The sequence below is a fragment of the Rana temporaria genome, chromosome 3 (assembly GCF_905171775.1).
Source record: "Rana temporaria chromosome 3, aRanTem1.1, whole genome shotgun sequence".
Classification (NCBI taxonomy): domain Eukaryota; kingdom Metazoa; phylum Chordata; class Amphibia; order Anura; family Ranidae; genus Rana; species Rana temporaria.
In genome coordinates this window covers 362,805,506-362,820,304 of record NC_053491.1, presented here as the reverse complement: position 1 = coordinate 362,820,304, position 14,799 = coordinate 362,805,506, and the positions used below count along the sequence as shown (strand labels likewise).

The 14,799-nt window shown below is 41.2% G+C and overlaps 1 protein-coding gene across 3 annotated transcripts in view; it reads right to left on the bottom strand.

Annotated features, from left to right (window-relative positions):
- SLC25A18 (solute carrier family 25 member 18) overlaps window positions 1-14,799 on the bottom strand; it is a 43,047-nt gene that overhangs the window by 9,668 nt on the left and 18,580 nt on the right. For all 3 annotated transcript variants that reach the window (XM_040345333.1, XM_040345332.1, XM_040345334.1), the window contains exons 5-6: window positions 8,465-8,520; window positions 254-344 (exon numbers count right to left, since the gene is read on the bottom strand). In XM_040345333.1, the coding sequence (XP_040201267.1) occupies window positions 254-344; window positions 8,465-8,520 (147 nt within the window). The remainder of the gene's footprint in view (window positions 1-253; window positions 345-8,464; window positions 8,521-14,799) is intronic.

Below are 14,799 nucleotides of genomic sequence, written 5' to 3'. Positions count from 1 at the left end.
GGAGTTCCATACAGACGAATGGAATTTCCGATATAAATTTTTTCTCTTTCTAATTCCGTCGGAAATTTCCGACGGAAAAAGTTCGATGGGGTATACACACGGTCGAAATATCCGACGAAAAAATTCCGTCTGACTTTTTTCATCGGAAATTCCGATCGTGTGTACGAGGCATTAGACAGAATAGAGCTTTACAGAGCAGTACAGTGCAGAGGAGAGGAGAACAAGACAGGAAATTAGAATTAATAAACCATACCCCTCTTGAGAAAGAATGTTTCGAAAGAAGTCATTAGCTGCAAGTTTGATTGCTTTTTCTGGTGTCACAAGTGTTAGATTTACAGCCGCACCTGTCAGTAGGATAAAAGGTGACAATTAGCACAAATAGCTGTGCACCATATTTTTAAACATTGTATACATGTAATAAGGACAAAAGAAGAAAACATAACATACACCTAAAGTATAGTCGGGTATATATGTGAATAAAGTTGTGAATAGATATAGGGATATCGTTATATGAATATACAGTATAGTTGTATACATGTAGTTGTATAGTTGTATATATGGATTTACTGTAGTTGTATATAGACCTATGGATGTAGTTGTATATACAGTAGATCTATGGATGTAGTTGTATATATAGTAGATATATATGGATTTAGTTAAATTTAGTTATATGGATATATTGTAGATGTATGTATAAAAAATAAAAATTTGCATCACCACAGAGTGGAACTGTGGATACGAAAAACAAAAAACAGTGCCACGTCCCGATATATCAGATTGAAAAATTAGAATGGCAGATGATGGACTTTATAGGCATGATATAGTAAAAACATGTATAAATTTATTGCAGGAGAAACAAAATGAATTAAAAAAGCATATACATAACAATAATGGCCATTGCTAGAAAGGCCTAAGAACACAAAGGAACATAACACAACACCTATAGTCTAGAGAACACAGTATATTGAAAAGAGAAGGGAGGACAACACGGTCACTTCCTATTGTATATCTAAGACCATATAATCAGTAGACGGTGGTGTATCATGTATGACTCAGCTCAGCATGTCTTTTGTAGATGTATATAGATACAGTATCTCACAAAAGTTAGTACACCCCTCACAATTTTGTAAATATTTTATTATATCTTTTCATGTGACAACACTGAAGAAATGACACTTTGCTACAATGTAAAGTAGTGAGTGTACAGCTTGTATAACAGTGTAAATCTGCCCCCTCAACACACAGCCATTAAAGCGGGAGTTCACCCGAAAAAAAATTTTTAACATTACATTGAGGCTCATTTTGGGAAGCAGAATCGGGTGTTTTTTTTAAAATCGAAGCTGTACTTACCGTTTTAGAGATAGATCTTCTCCGCCGTTTCGGGACCTATTTGATTGACAGGCTTCCGACGGTCGCATACATCGCGTCACGAGTAGCCGAAAGAAGCCGAACGTGGGTGCGGCTCTATACGGCGCCTGCGCACCGACGTTCGGCTACTTTCGGAAAATCGTGACGCGCTGTATGCGACCGTCGGAAGCCTGTCAATCAAATAGGAACGCCCAGAACATCTATCTCTACAACGGTAAGTACTGCTTCGATTTAAAAAAAAACACCCGATTCTGCTTCCCAAAATGAGCCTCAATCTAATGTTAAAAAATTTAGTTTTTGGGTGAACCTCCACTTTAATGTATAAACCGCTGGCAACAAAAGTGAGTACACCGGCACCCCTAAGTGAAAATGTCCACATTGGGCCCAAAGTGTCAATATCTTGTGTGGCCACCATTCTTTTCCAGCACTGCCTTAACCCTCTTGGACATGGAGTTCACCAGAGCTTCATAGGTTGCCACTGGAGTCCTCTTCCACTCCTCCATGATGACATCACAGAGCTGGTGGATGTTACAGACCTTGCTCTCCTCCACCTTCCCATTGAGGATGCCCCAAAGATGCTCAATAGGGTTTATGGCTGGAGACATTCTTGGCCAGTCCATCACCTTTACCCGCAGCTTCTTCACCAAGGCAGCGGTCGTCTTGTGTTTGGAGTCGTTATCATGTTGGAATACTGCTCTGCGGCCCAGTCTCCAAAGAGTATGTCACAGTACATGTTGGCATTCATGGTTCTCTCAATGAACTGTAGCTCCCCGGTGCCAGCAGCCCCAGACCATGACACTCCCACCATCATGCTTGACTGTAGGCAAGAAACACTTGTCTTTGTACTCCTTACCTGGTTGCCGCTACACACACTTGCCACCATCTGAATCAAATAAGTTTTGCTTGGTCTCATCAGACCACAGAACATGGTTTCAGTAATCCATGTCCTTAGTCTGCTTGTCTTCAGCAAACTGTTTTTATGGGCTTTCTTGTGCATCATCTTCAGAAGAGGCTTTTTTCTGGTATGACAGCCATGCAGTCCAATCCAGTGTGTGGCGTATGGTGTATGGTCTAAGCTCTGACAGGCTGACCCCCCACCCCTTCAATCTCTGTAGAAATGCTGGCAGCACTCATACGTCTATTTCCCAAAGGCAACCTCTGGATATGACGCTGAGCACACACACTTTTTTGGTCGACCATGGCGAGGCCTGTTCAGAGTGGAACCTGTCCTGTTAAACCGCTGTATGGTCTTGGCCACTGTGCTGCAGCTCATTTTCAGGGTCTTGGCAATCTTCTTATAGCCTAGGCCATCTTTATGTAGAGCAACACTTCTTTATTTCAGATCCTCAGAGAATTCTTTGCCATGAGGTGGCATGTTGAACTTCCGTTGACCATTATGAGAGCGATAACACCAAATTTAACACACCTGCTCCCCATTCACACCTGAGACCCTGTAACACTAATGAGTCACATGGCATCGGGGAGGGAAAATAGCTAATTGTGCCCAATTTGGACATTTTCACTTAGGGGTGTACTCTTTTTTGTTGCCAGCTGTTTAAACATTAATGGCTGCGTGTGGAGTTATTTTGAGGGGACAGCAAATGTACACTGTTATACAAGCTGTACACTCACTACTTTACATTGTAGCAAAGTGTAATTTCTTCAGCGTTGTCACATGAAAAACTATAATAAAATATTTACAAAAATGTGAGGGGTGTACTCACTTTTGTGAAATACTGTATATGGATATAGCTGTATAAAGATATATAATATACTGTAGTTGTATATCGATATAGGGATATAGTCGTATACAGTAGGTGTTTGTGATATTGTGTTTTTAGCACGACAGCGTCGCGCTGATACTCGGCGACATGGTGCCGAGATCTCGCCGACATCTCGCACTCACTGGAATAGTGACAGCACATCCCAGCAAGCGCGTCATAGAAGCGACGGGAGATCCGACTTGGATTCCCGCCAATTCTACACGTGTGCGGCGTTTGTTATGAATCCTGAGGGGGAAGTCCCCGCCGGATTTTAAATAAAAATCCGGCATGGGTCCCCCCCTCAGGAGCATACCGGGCCCTTAGGTCTGTTATGGGTTGTAAGGAGAGCCCCAGACCCGTATCCGGTCCTTCTCGCTGAAATGACGGATGCGGGCCTTGCATCGGACCTATATAGGCCTCACAGTCCCATCATGCTCTGTACCTACCCATGTGATACCTACCACGTGGGTAGGTATCACATGGGTAGGTACAGAGCATGATGGGACTGTGAGGCCTATATAGGTCCGATGCAAGGCGCGCATCCGTCATTTCAGCGAGAAGAGCCGGCGTGTCAACATCGGGAGAAGAAGAGAAGTGAAGAACATGACGTCACAGCACGGAAGAAGAACTCACAGCACGGAAGGAGAAGAAGACGTACAGCACGGAAGAAGGGACCGGACTGCGAGACGAAGAACCGGGGTGCGACGAGTCAACAGCGGAGAGCGGCGAACATAGAAGGAGACCCCCCGGATAGCGGAGAAGACCCGTCGGGATAGCGGAAGAAGAAGAGCCCCGCCGAAGACGCCGGAGGAAACCCGCCGGGGGGGTGGGGGCTTTTTTAAAAGCCACCCCCCCCCGGCGGTGGAAGAGAACCAGACGGCGGCCCCCACCCACCCGAAGACGTCAAAGAAGAAGCTCCCCCTGGTAAAAGAGCTAATAAAGAAGACAGGGGGCGGCCTCCGGAGCAGACTAATAAAATATTTTAATACCCTGTGTGGTTTATTTGTGTTTTTACCACTTTTCTTGCAGGTGAATGGGTAGGGGTACGATGTACCCCATACTCATTGACTTAGGGTGGGGGGCCGGTATCTGGGGGCCCCCTTATTAAAGGGGGCTCCCAGATTCCGATAAGCCTCCCGCCCGCATACCCCGACAACCAACGGCCAGGGTTGTCGGGAAGGGGCCCTGTCCTCATCAACATGGGGACAGGGTGCTCTGAGGTGGGGGGGCCGCAGTGCGCCCCCCTGCCCCAGAGCACCCAACCCCCCCATGTTGAGGGCATGCAGCCTGGTACGGCTCAGGAGGGGGGGGCGCTCGCTCATCCCCACTCCCTTCCTGGCTGGCCGGGTAGCGTGCTTTGGATACGGGTCTGGTATGGATTGTAGGGGGACCCCCTACGCCGTTTTTTTCGGCGTAGGGGGGCTCTCCTTACAACCCATAACAGACCTAAGGGCCCGGTATGCTCCTGAGGGGGGGACCCATGCCGGATTTTTATTTAAAATCCGGCGGGGACTTCCCCCTCAGGATTCATAACAAACGCCGCACACGTGTAGAATTGGCGGGAATCCAAGTCGGATCTCCCGTCGCTTCTATGACGGCTCTGTCTCCATCGCGGCAAGCCAGCTCGGCGCTGGCTCCCGCGATGGGGCTCGTAGGTGCTCAATCTCGCCGAGAAAGAGAGCGAGATTGACACAAAATCGGGTTCACCTACTGTATAGATATATATGAATTTGGTTTTGAATAGATATAGGGATATTGTTATTCACAGTTATATGGATATATAGTTGTATATAGATAGATGGATGTAGTTGTATATAGATATATGTGGATATAGATATATGGATGCAGTTGTATATAAATATATGGATATACTGTAGTTGTATATAGATATATGTGGATATAGATATATGGATGTAGTTGTATATAGATATATGGATATACTGTAGTTGTATATAGATATATGTGGATATAGATATATGGATGTAGTTGTATATAGATATATGGATATACTGTAGTTGTATATAGATATATGTGGATATAGATCAATGGATGTAGTTGTATATAGATATATGGATGCAGTTGTATATAGATATATGGATATAATGTAGTTGTATATAGATAGATGGATGTAGTTGTATATAGATTTATGGCTATAATATAGTTGTATATAGATAGATGGATGTAGTTGTATATAGATAGATGGATGTAGTTGTATATAGATATATGGATATAATATAGTTGTATATAGATAGATGGATGTAGTTGTATATAGATATATGGATATAATATAGTTGTATATAGATAGATGGATGTAGTTGTATATAGATATATGGATATAATATAGTTGTATATATATAGATGGATGTAGTTGTATATAGATAGATGGATGTAGTTGTATATAGACAGATGGATGTAGTTGTATATAGATATATGTGGATATAGATATATGGATGTAGTTGTATATAGATAGATGGATATACTGTAGTTGTATATAGATAGATGGATGTAGTTGTATATAGATATATGGATATAATATAGTTGTATATAGATAGATGGATGTAGTTGTATATAGATATATGGATATACTGTAGTTGTATATAGATATATGTGGATATAGATAAATGGATGTAGTTGTATATAGATATATGGATGCAGTTGTATATAGATATATGGATATACTGTAGTTGTATATAGATATATGTGGATATAGATATATGGATGCAGTTGTATATATATATATGGATATAATGTAGTTGTATATAGATAGATGGATGTAGTTGTATATAGATAGATGGATATAATATAGTTGTATATAGATAGATTGATGTAGTTGTATCTAGATAGATGGATGTAGTTGTATATAGATATATGGATATAATATAGTTGTATATAGATAGATGGATGTAGTTGTATATAGATATATGGATATAATATAGTTGTATATAGATAGATGGATGTAGTTGTATATAGATATATGGATATAATATAGTTGTATATAGATAGATGGATGTAGTTGTATATAGATATATGGATATAATATAGTTGTATATATATATATAGATGAATGTAGTTGTATATATATAGATGGATGTAGTTGTATATAGATAGATGGATGTAGTTGTATATAGATAGATGGATGTAGTTGTATATAGATATATGGATATAATATAGTTGTATATAGATAGATGGATGTAGTTGTATATAGATATATGGATATAATATAGTTGTATATATATAGATGGATGTAGTTGTATATAGATAGATGGATATAGTTGTATATAGATAGATGGATGTAGTTGTATATAGATATATGTGGATATAGATATATGAATGTAGTTGTATATAGATATATGGATATACTGTAGTTGTATATAGATAGATGGATGTAGTTGTATATAGATATATGTGGATATAGATATATGGATGTAGTTGTATATAGATATATGGATATACTGTAGTTGTATATATATAAATAGATGGATGTAGTTGTATATAGATATATGGATATAATATAGTTGTATATAGATAGATGGATATACTGTAGTTGTATATAGATAGATGGATGTAGTTGTATATAGATATATGGATATAATATAGTTGTATATAGATAGATGGATGTAGTTGTATATAGATATATGGATATACTGTAGTTGTATATAGATATATGTGGATATAGATAAATGGATGTAGTTGTATATAGATATATGGATGCAGTTGTATATAGATATATGGATATACTGTAGTTGTATATAGATATATGTGGATATAGATATATGGATGCAGTTGTATATATATATATGGATATAATGTAGTTGTATATAGATAGATGGATGTAGTTGTATATAGATAGATGGATATAATATAGTTGTATATAGATAGATTGATGTAGTTGTATCTAGATAGATGGATGTAGTTGTATATAGATATATGGATATAATATAGTTGTATATAGATAGATGGATGTAGTTGTATATAGATATATGGATATAATATAGTTGTATATAGATAGATGGATGTAGTTGTATATAGATATATGGATATAATATAGTTGTATATAGATAGATGGATGTAGTTGTATATAGATATATGGATATAATATAGTTGTATATATATATATAGATGAATGTAGTTGTATATATATAGATGGATGTAGTTGTATATAGATAGATGGATGTAGTTGTATATAGATAGATGGATGTAGTTGTATATAGATATATGGATATAATATAGTTGTATATAGATAGATGGATGTAGTTGTATATAGATATATGGATATAATATAGTTGTATATATATAGATGGATGTAGTTGTATATAGATAGATGGATATAGTTGTATATAGATAGATGGATGTAGTTGTATATAGATATATGTGGATATAGATATATGAATGTAGTTGTATATAGATATATGGATATACTGTAGTTGTATATAGATAGATGGATGTAGTTGTATATAGATATATGTGGATATAGATATATGGATGTAGTTGTATATAGATATATGGATATACTGTAGTTGTATATATATAAATAGATGGATGTAGTTGTATATAGATATATGGATATAATATAGTTGTATATAGATAGATGGATGTAGTTGTATCTAGATAGATGGATGTAGTTGTATATAGATATATGTGGATATAGATATATGGATGTAGTTGTATATAGATATAGGGATGTAGTTGTATAAATACATATGGATATAGTTAAATATAGATATGTGGATATAATGTAGATGTATGTAGATCTAAGGTTATAGCTGTATATGGATATACTGTAGTTGTATATAGATATAGGGATATACTCATATATAGATATGAATGGATATAGTTGTATACAAATATATGGATATAATTGTATGTACAGGTTATATTTGGATATATTTGGGTGTGGATTTGGTTGTTGTATTTAGTGTTTGAACAGAAGAGATCTTTTTCCTGATATTCTGGAGAATTTTGCAGATTTTTACACCGTGCAGCCTTCTAGCTGTTGTGGTATAAGTCCCAGCATGTCCCACCTGGCAACCACTGACAGCCTAGAAAAGCTGGGACTTTTGACAGCTGGTGCAGTTCACTTTTGCCATTGCTGGGGAAAGTGGAGTGTCCCTTTGTCATACTTACATGAATATTTATGAGTAGAAAATGTGGAGCACAAGTTGTGTGGCAGTGAATATAACAGATATTAAGCGAGATGGGATCACAAGACTGCTGACTGTTGCATCACAGCCCTTGATGTTTGCCTATGCAAGGACTTGTGGGATTCCTCTGGGACACTGTTTTAGTAAAATAACATTGCATCATAACACTTTGATCTGATTCCCACTCAATACCTCTGTACATTCCAAAGAATCCTTCTGAGCGAACTGTCTTTATGAGGCAGTCAAACCTGTGAGAGAGAGGAGAGAGACAGGGGGAAAAAGAGAGGGAGTGAGGAAGGGAAGGGAGGGAGATAGAGGGGAGAGGGAAAGGAAGAAGGAAGAGCAGGTGTAAAAAAAGAAAATTGGAGAAAAAGAGGAGAGGGGTGCAAGAGAGGATGGGAAGGGGATGTAGTGAGAGAGGGATGGGGATGAGAGAAATAGAGGAAAGAAGAGAGATAAGGGGAGAGAGTGGAGGTGAAGGAAGAGAGAGAATGTAGAGAGAGGGATACGTAGAGATGAGGAGGTGAATGTGAAGCAGAGAGAGGAAGTAGGATGGGGGAGTATAGAAGGTATAGGCAGGGGATGCGGGAGAAAAAGTAATAGAAAAAGAGAGAGGAAAAATAGAGCGGAGGAGGAGATAAAGAAGAACGAGAGAGAAAAGAGGGGCGAAGAGGGAGCACAGTAAGAGGGAGAAGAAATGCGAGAGAGAGAGTGGGTATGGGAGATAAAAACATAGATGTAAAGAGTTGTGTGGGGGGGGGGAGGATAAAGGGGGAGGGAAGTGAGGGAATAAGAGGGAGAGAGAAGAAGGACATAGGGGGAAGAGGGAAGTGAGGGGATAAGAGGGAGAGGGAAGTGAGGGGATAAGAGGGAGAGGGAAGTGAGGGGATAAGAGGGAGAGGGAAGCATGATTTAGGAGGGCGAGGAAAGTGAGGGGATAGGAGGGAGAGGGAAGTGAGGGGATAAGAGGGGAAGGGGAGTGAGGGGATAAGAGGGAGAGAGAAGCAGGACATAGGGGGGAGAGGGAAGTGAAGGGATAAGAGGGAAAGGGGAGTGAGGGGATAAGAGGGAGAGAGAAGCAGGACATAGGGGGGAGAAGGAAGTGAGGGGATAAGAGGGAGAGAGAAGAGAGGGAATAAGAGGGAGAGGGAAGCATGATTTAGGAGGGCGAGGAAAGTGAGGGGATAAGAGGGAAAGGGGAGTGAGGGGATAAGAGGGAAAGGGGAGTGAGGGGATAAGAGGGAAAGGGGAGTGAGGGGATAAGAGGGAGAGAGAAGTGGGGGGATAGAAAGGAGGGAGAGAGAAGTGTGTGTGTGGGGGGGAGGGGGGGCAGAAGGGGATAGAAGAGGGGAATAGAGAAGTGAGAGAAAGATTTTAAGCAATTACTATGGCTTAATTGAAACATGTTTCATAACTAGATATATTTATAAATGGGATAAAGGCTAATTTTTACATTTGTCCAGAGCTCTTCTACCCGTTCCACTATACACACAGGCTATCATCTTATAAAACACTACTGATTGTACACTTTGCTGAGAGCTTTGCACTGTCGGGGTGCGGTCACCACAAGATGTTCTCCTTTTAATAACAAACAGATTCTGCTCCATGCTGGAAGTGGTGTGAATCATCGCAGGAAGGAGGAGGGGATGCCAGCTACAAAACTCCACTAAAGGAAATTTACCACCCTGGCGGTTTCTGAGAAATGTCTGGGAGTTTGAAGCAGCAGATTGAGTATTCTATAACAAGTGTGGTAACCCCTAGCAACCAAGGAACAGTTGTGCTGTACTTTGAAGTGGATGAAATGTACATGTTGGTTACTCATCGTGGCTTGTTGTATTGTGCTGTACAGTAAAGATAAGCTTTACAGCTGGAAGTTAAAGTGAAAAAATATCAATTTATGAGCAGAAACCTAGAAGTGTGATGGTAGAAAAAAGTGCTCCATTGAGTCTGCCCCATTTTTTTTATTTATATATGTTTTGTGTTTTTTATAGATCTGTTTGTCCCAAGCATGTTTGAATCCACTTGACTGACTGACTCACTGAAAAGTCTTTTTTTTTTTTCTTTTAAAGGGGTTGTAAAGGTTCATGTTTTTTCACCTGAATGCATTCTATCCATTCAGGTGAAAAAACATCCGATGATTACTGCTCCTTCCAGCCCCCCATTTTACTTACCTGAGCCCTGGAAAGTCCCGCGTCGCGCACGCGCTCGATCATTGCCAGGGCTTCTCGGCTCTTCATTGGATAGATTGATAGCAGCACAGCCATTGGCTTGCGCTGCTGTCAATCAAATCAATGACGCGGGCACCGGGGGGCAGGGCTGAGTCCTGCAATTGGATGCCGAATACAGGACTCGGGAGCGCACACGCAAGGTAATCCCTTTGGGAGAGCGCTTCCCAGAGGGGGTTATCTGAAGCGCGGAGGAGAATAGAGAGCCGGAGAGGGACCCCAGAACAGCAGGTTCGGGGCCACGCTGTGCAAAACAGTGTAGGTAAGTATATGTTTGTTATTTAAAAAAATCTAACCTTTACAACCCCTTTAATTCATTTGGTATGTTAAAGAGGAGGGAAAGGATGAACTAAAGAAGACAAAATTTACGTAGATAAAAAAAATCACCTTTAACACATTTCATTTGGATTTGGTTTTACACCCGTTTACCCCACATTCAGGGCTCCCCACTGAGCTGCAGGGAATCAATGAATGTCAGCACCTGAAGTATTTGGAGAGCGACACGTAGACCGTGAAGAAGCGCTGCAGCGCTTTGACCTGTGCTAAAAACGCAGGGTGAACATGTCTCCGTCTATGAATGAGACCCTCCCACTTCCACAGCTAAGAATATACAATGTGCACCTTGTCTGCACACAAGGGAAACACAAGATTCCACTTGCCTGGAATTTTCAGGACTGGATTACTCATAACTGACAATAATCGGATTGCACAGGTAACAAAAAGAAATGGAATGTGGAAAGATTCAGACAATCAGCTGATGAGATAGATGGCCCTAGATGACCTCCTGCCCTCCCCTATCCTCACGCTCACTAACTGCGCCTGATTCTCTGTGCTAGACAAAATCATGTGTCTGTTACATGACTAGCTGACATCCAGTATATCTGCATACACAGATATATGTGCAATATTATCACCTCCATCCCACTCACCTATTCACCTACATTCCTGCTACTAGCACTTTAAGATGATAAACAACACCTCTTAACAGTAAAAAATAAATAAAAAATGTGTGCTGTGCTTTTATATATATATATATATATATATATATATATATATATATACACATACATATAATCTCAGATATGGAAAATATTACAATTGTGCCATCATATCAAGAACTACATACTCAATGTCAAAAAATGCTCAAAAATAGTGAACAAACAATACATAATGAATTCTACATTAATGTCCACAAGTAACTGCCCATTTTCCACTCTTGTTCTGTGAGAAACATTATAAAATTTGGTGCAACTTCCACCAACCCTTGTGAGCCTGCTGTCACCTTAATGGCTTGACCTTTAAACTTTAAAAGGTCCTAGGAGCACATGTTCCCTTTAAAGCTGGGAAAAAGCTATAACCACAGGTAATAAATCAGAATCACTCCATACATGGACTTTTCTGGCTAAAGGTCTGTGCATGGAGTGATAATGATTTATATCTGTGGTTATAATGTCTTTCCGGCCTAAAAACGAACACGCTTAAGGCCTTTTATAGTTTAGAGGTCTATCCAGGGCGAGGGTGTGCCCACAGGGATTGGTGCGGGCCACACCAAATTTTCTAATACAGTAAAACCTTGGTTTGTGAGCATAATTAGTTCCAGAAACATGCTTGTAATCCAAAGAACTTGTATATCAAAGCATTTTTTTTTACAGGGTATAAAAGAGAAGAGAGGCACCTCTAAGGCCCCGTACACACGATAGAATCCATCCGCAGATAAATCCCAGCAAATGGGTTTCTGCGGATAGATCCTATGGTGTGTACACGCCAGCGGATCTGTTTCCGCGGAGAAATCTCCTCTGGGATGGATTTCAGCAGATCGGATATTTGCTGTGCTGCACAACAAATCCATCTGCTGGAATCCATTCCAACGGATGGATCCGCTCGTCTGTACAGACTTACCGGATCCATTCGTCCAAAGGGATTCCCCGCACGCGTCGTAATGATTTGACGCATGCGTGGAATTCCTTATATGACAGCGTCGCGCCCGTCGCCGCGTCATAATCGCGGCGACGGCGCGACTCGTCATCGGCAGAGGATTTCCGCGCGGATTTCAATGCGATGGTGTGTACACTCCATCCCATCGAAATCAGCGGAAATCTTTGAGAGGATTTATCCGTGGAAACGGTCCGCTGGACCGTATCTGCGGATAAATCCTCTCGTGTGTACGGGGCCTTAGTGTCGCAATTAGTTGCTAAATGTTGTACCTTCATTAAATGTAACCATATTGCTACACTTAGAGGCTCCTCTCTTTTTTTTTATACTCAGTTGTGACATGACGCTACTCTTATATCAAGACATTGCTTGTATATCAAGGCAAAATGTATTAAAATATCTTGCTCTCAAAACAAGTTACTCTCAAACCAAGGTTTTACTGTATGTTTTTCACAGAACAAAAGAGTAAGATGGACTGTTACTTAGGTAATTCACCTATATATGGATGTTAATTTAAGATTGAGGGCTAGATCCACAAAGAAATTACGCCGGCGTATCTATTGATACGCCGCGTAATTTCAAAATTCCCGCGTCGTATCTTTGTTTTCAATCCTCAAAACAAGATACGACGGCTTCTGGGTTAGATCCGACAGGTGTACGTCTTCGTATGCCTTCGGATCTAAGATGCAATACTTCGGCGTCCGCTGGGTGGCGTTTTCCGCGTTTTACGACGATCCACGAACGTACGCGCGCCCGTCACATTTTCTAACGTCGTCTGTAGTCGGCTTTTTCCGGCGTATAGTTAAAGCTGGTATTTTGCGGCGTATACATAGAATTGCCATGTTAAGTATGGCCGTCGTTCCCGCGTCGAAATTTTAATTTTTTTTTTTTTTTGGCGTAAGCCGTCCGTGAATAGGGATGGACGTAAGTCACGTCTAAGTTAAAAAAAATTACGTCATTTCGCGCAAAGCACAGCGGGAAATTCCTGGACGACACATGCGCATTTCATTCGGCGCGGGGACGCGCTTCATTTAAATGAAACCCGCCCCCAACCCGCCCAATTTGAAATCCGCCGCCAGAAATACACTACGCCGCCGTAACTTACGGCGTGAAATCGCTGAGGATTCGAAAATGCGCCAGGTAAGGTACGGCGCTGTAGTGTAGCTGTAGTGTATCTCTGATACGCTGCACCGATCTACATGTATGTGGATCTGGCCCTTAGTATTTATTGTTTGTTCACTGTTTTGAGCACTTTTTTGAGCATTTCTTAATTTAGCACAATAATAATATTCAGCATATATATATATATATATATATATATATATAGCAATTTTTTTTCATTTTTAGGCAATATTTTTTTTCAATTGCCATATATTGGGACTGACATCCATAGCACAATGACCTCTCTTTCTCTTCTGCTGATCCCTATCTGCTCAACATGGAAATTAATGGCAATAGCTCTTTAGATTAGCAATGGGTGAGTGATACGAGCAATGTTTTGGGAATCAAACACTTGTAGCGCCCCCATACTTTTAGTACGGGCGTTACACTAAAATTAGTGGGGAATGGGAGGCTTAATCACTCCCGTTGACACCCCTGGGCGGCAGTTGGCGCTAGAGGGGTTCTGGGGGATCCACCTCTTCAGCAGCCAATTAGTTTTTTTTTTCCTCGTTGGGCATGCTGGGAGGGGGATATATCTGTGGCGGACGCTTTTGGCTGGTTGTTCTTGCGGGCCCGAGTGAACAAGTGCGGTACCCACCTTCAGGGTACGCGCATCCATGGGCCCCGCCACCGCGTCCTGCCACGCCAAAGTCGTGCACCATGCACCTTAATTAGAGAGGGACCCCAGCGGCTTGCTGGGTCCCAGACTGTTGCTGAGAGGATCCCCAGGCTGGGAGCTGTGCGGTGGGAAATGGCTCTGGAGAACCTAGAACCAGAGGTTGTCCGGAAGGCCTAGACGAACCACCGGGGATCCAGTCGCCGTACTGTATGACAGGTATGCTTAAACTGTCAGTGGGAGAGGCCTGTATCCTCCCAGTGATTTTTTGCAAGTGACGCTCCGGCTGCCAGGCCTGAGATAACTGCCTGTCCGGGGGCACTTTACCCGTCCTGATTGGGTGGCGACGAATTGATCTGCATCATTGCTGGGAGCAGGCTTGCTCTCTCCAAATATCTATAGGCCTGATACTAAGGTTTCCCTACGCTCATCAGCCTTTTTTTCCTGTCGTGTGTCTTGTTGATGTTGGCCAGTTTGGGCCTTGGAATAAAGCTTTGAAACTGAATTTGTGTCTGGACACTTGCTCTTTTTTCACACTCATAGAAGTCACCCCTAGACCAAGTCAAGAAGGTAACTTAGAAAGCCGATTTTGA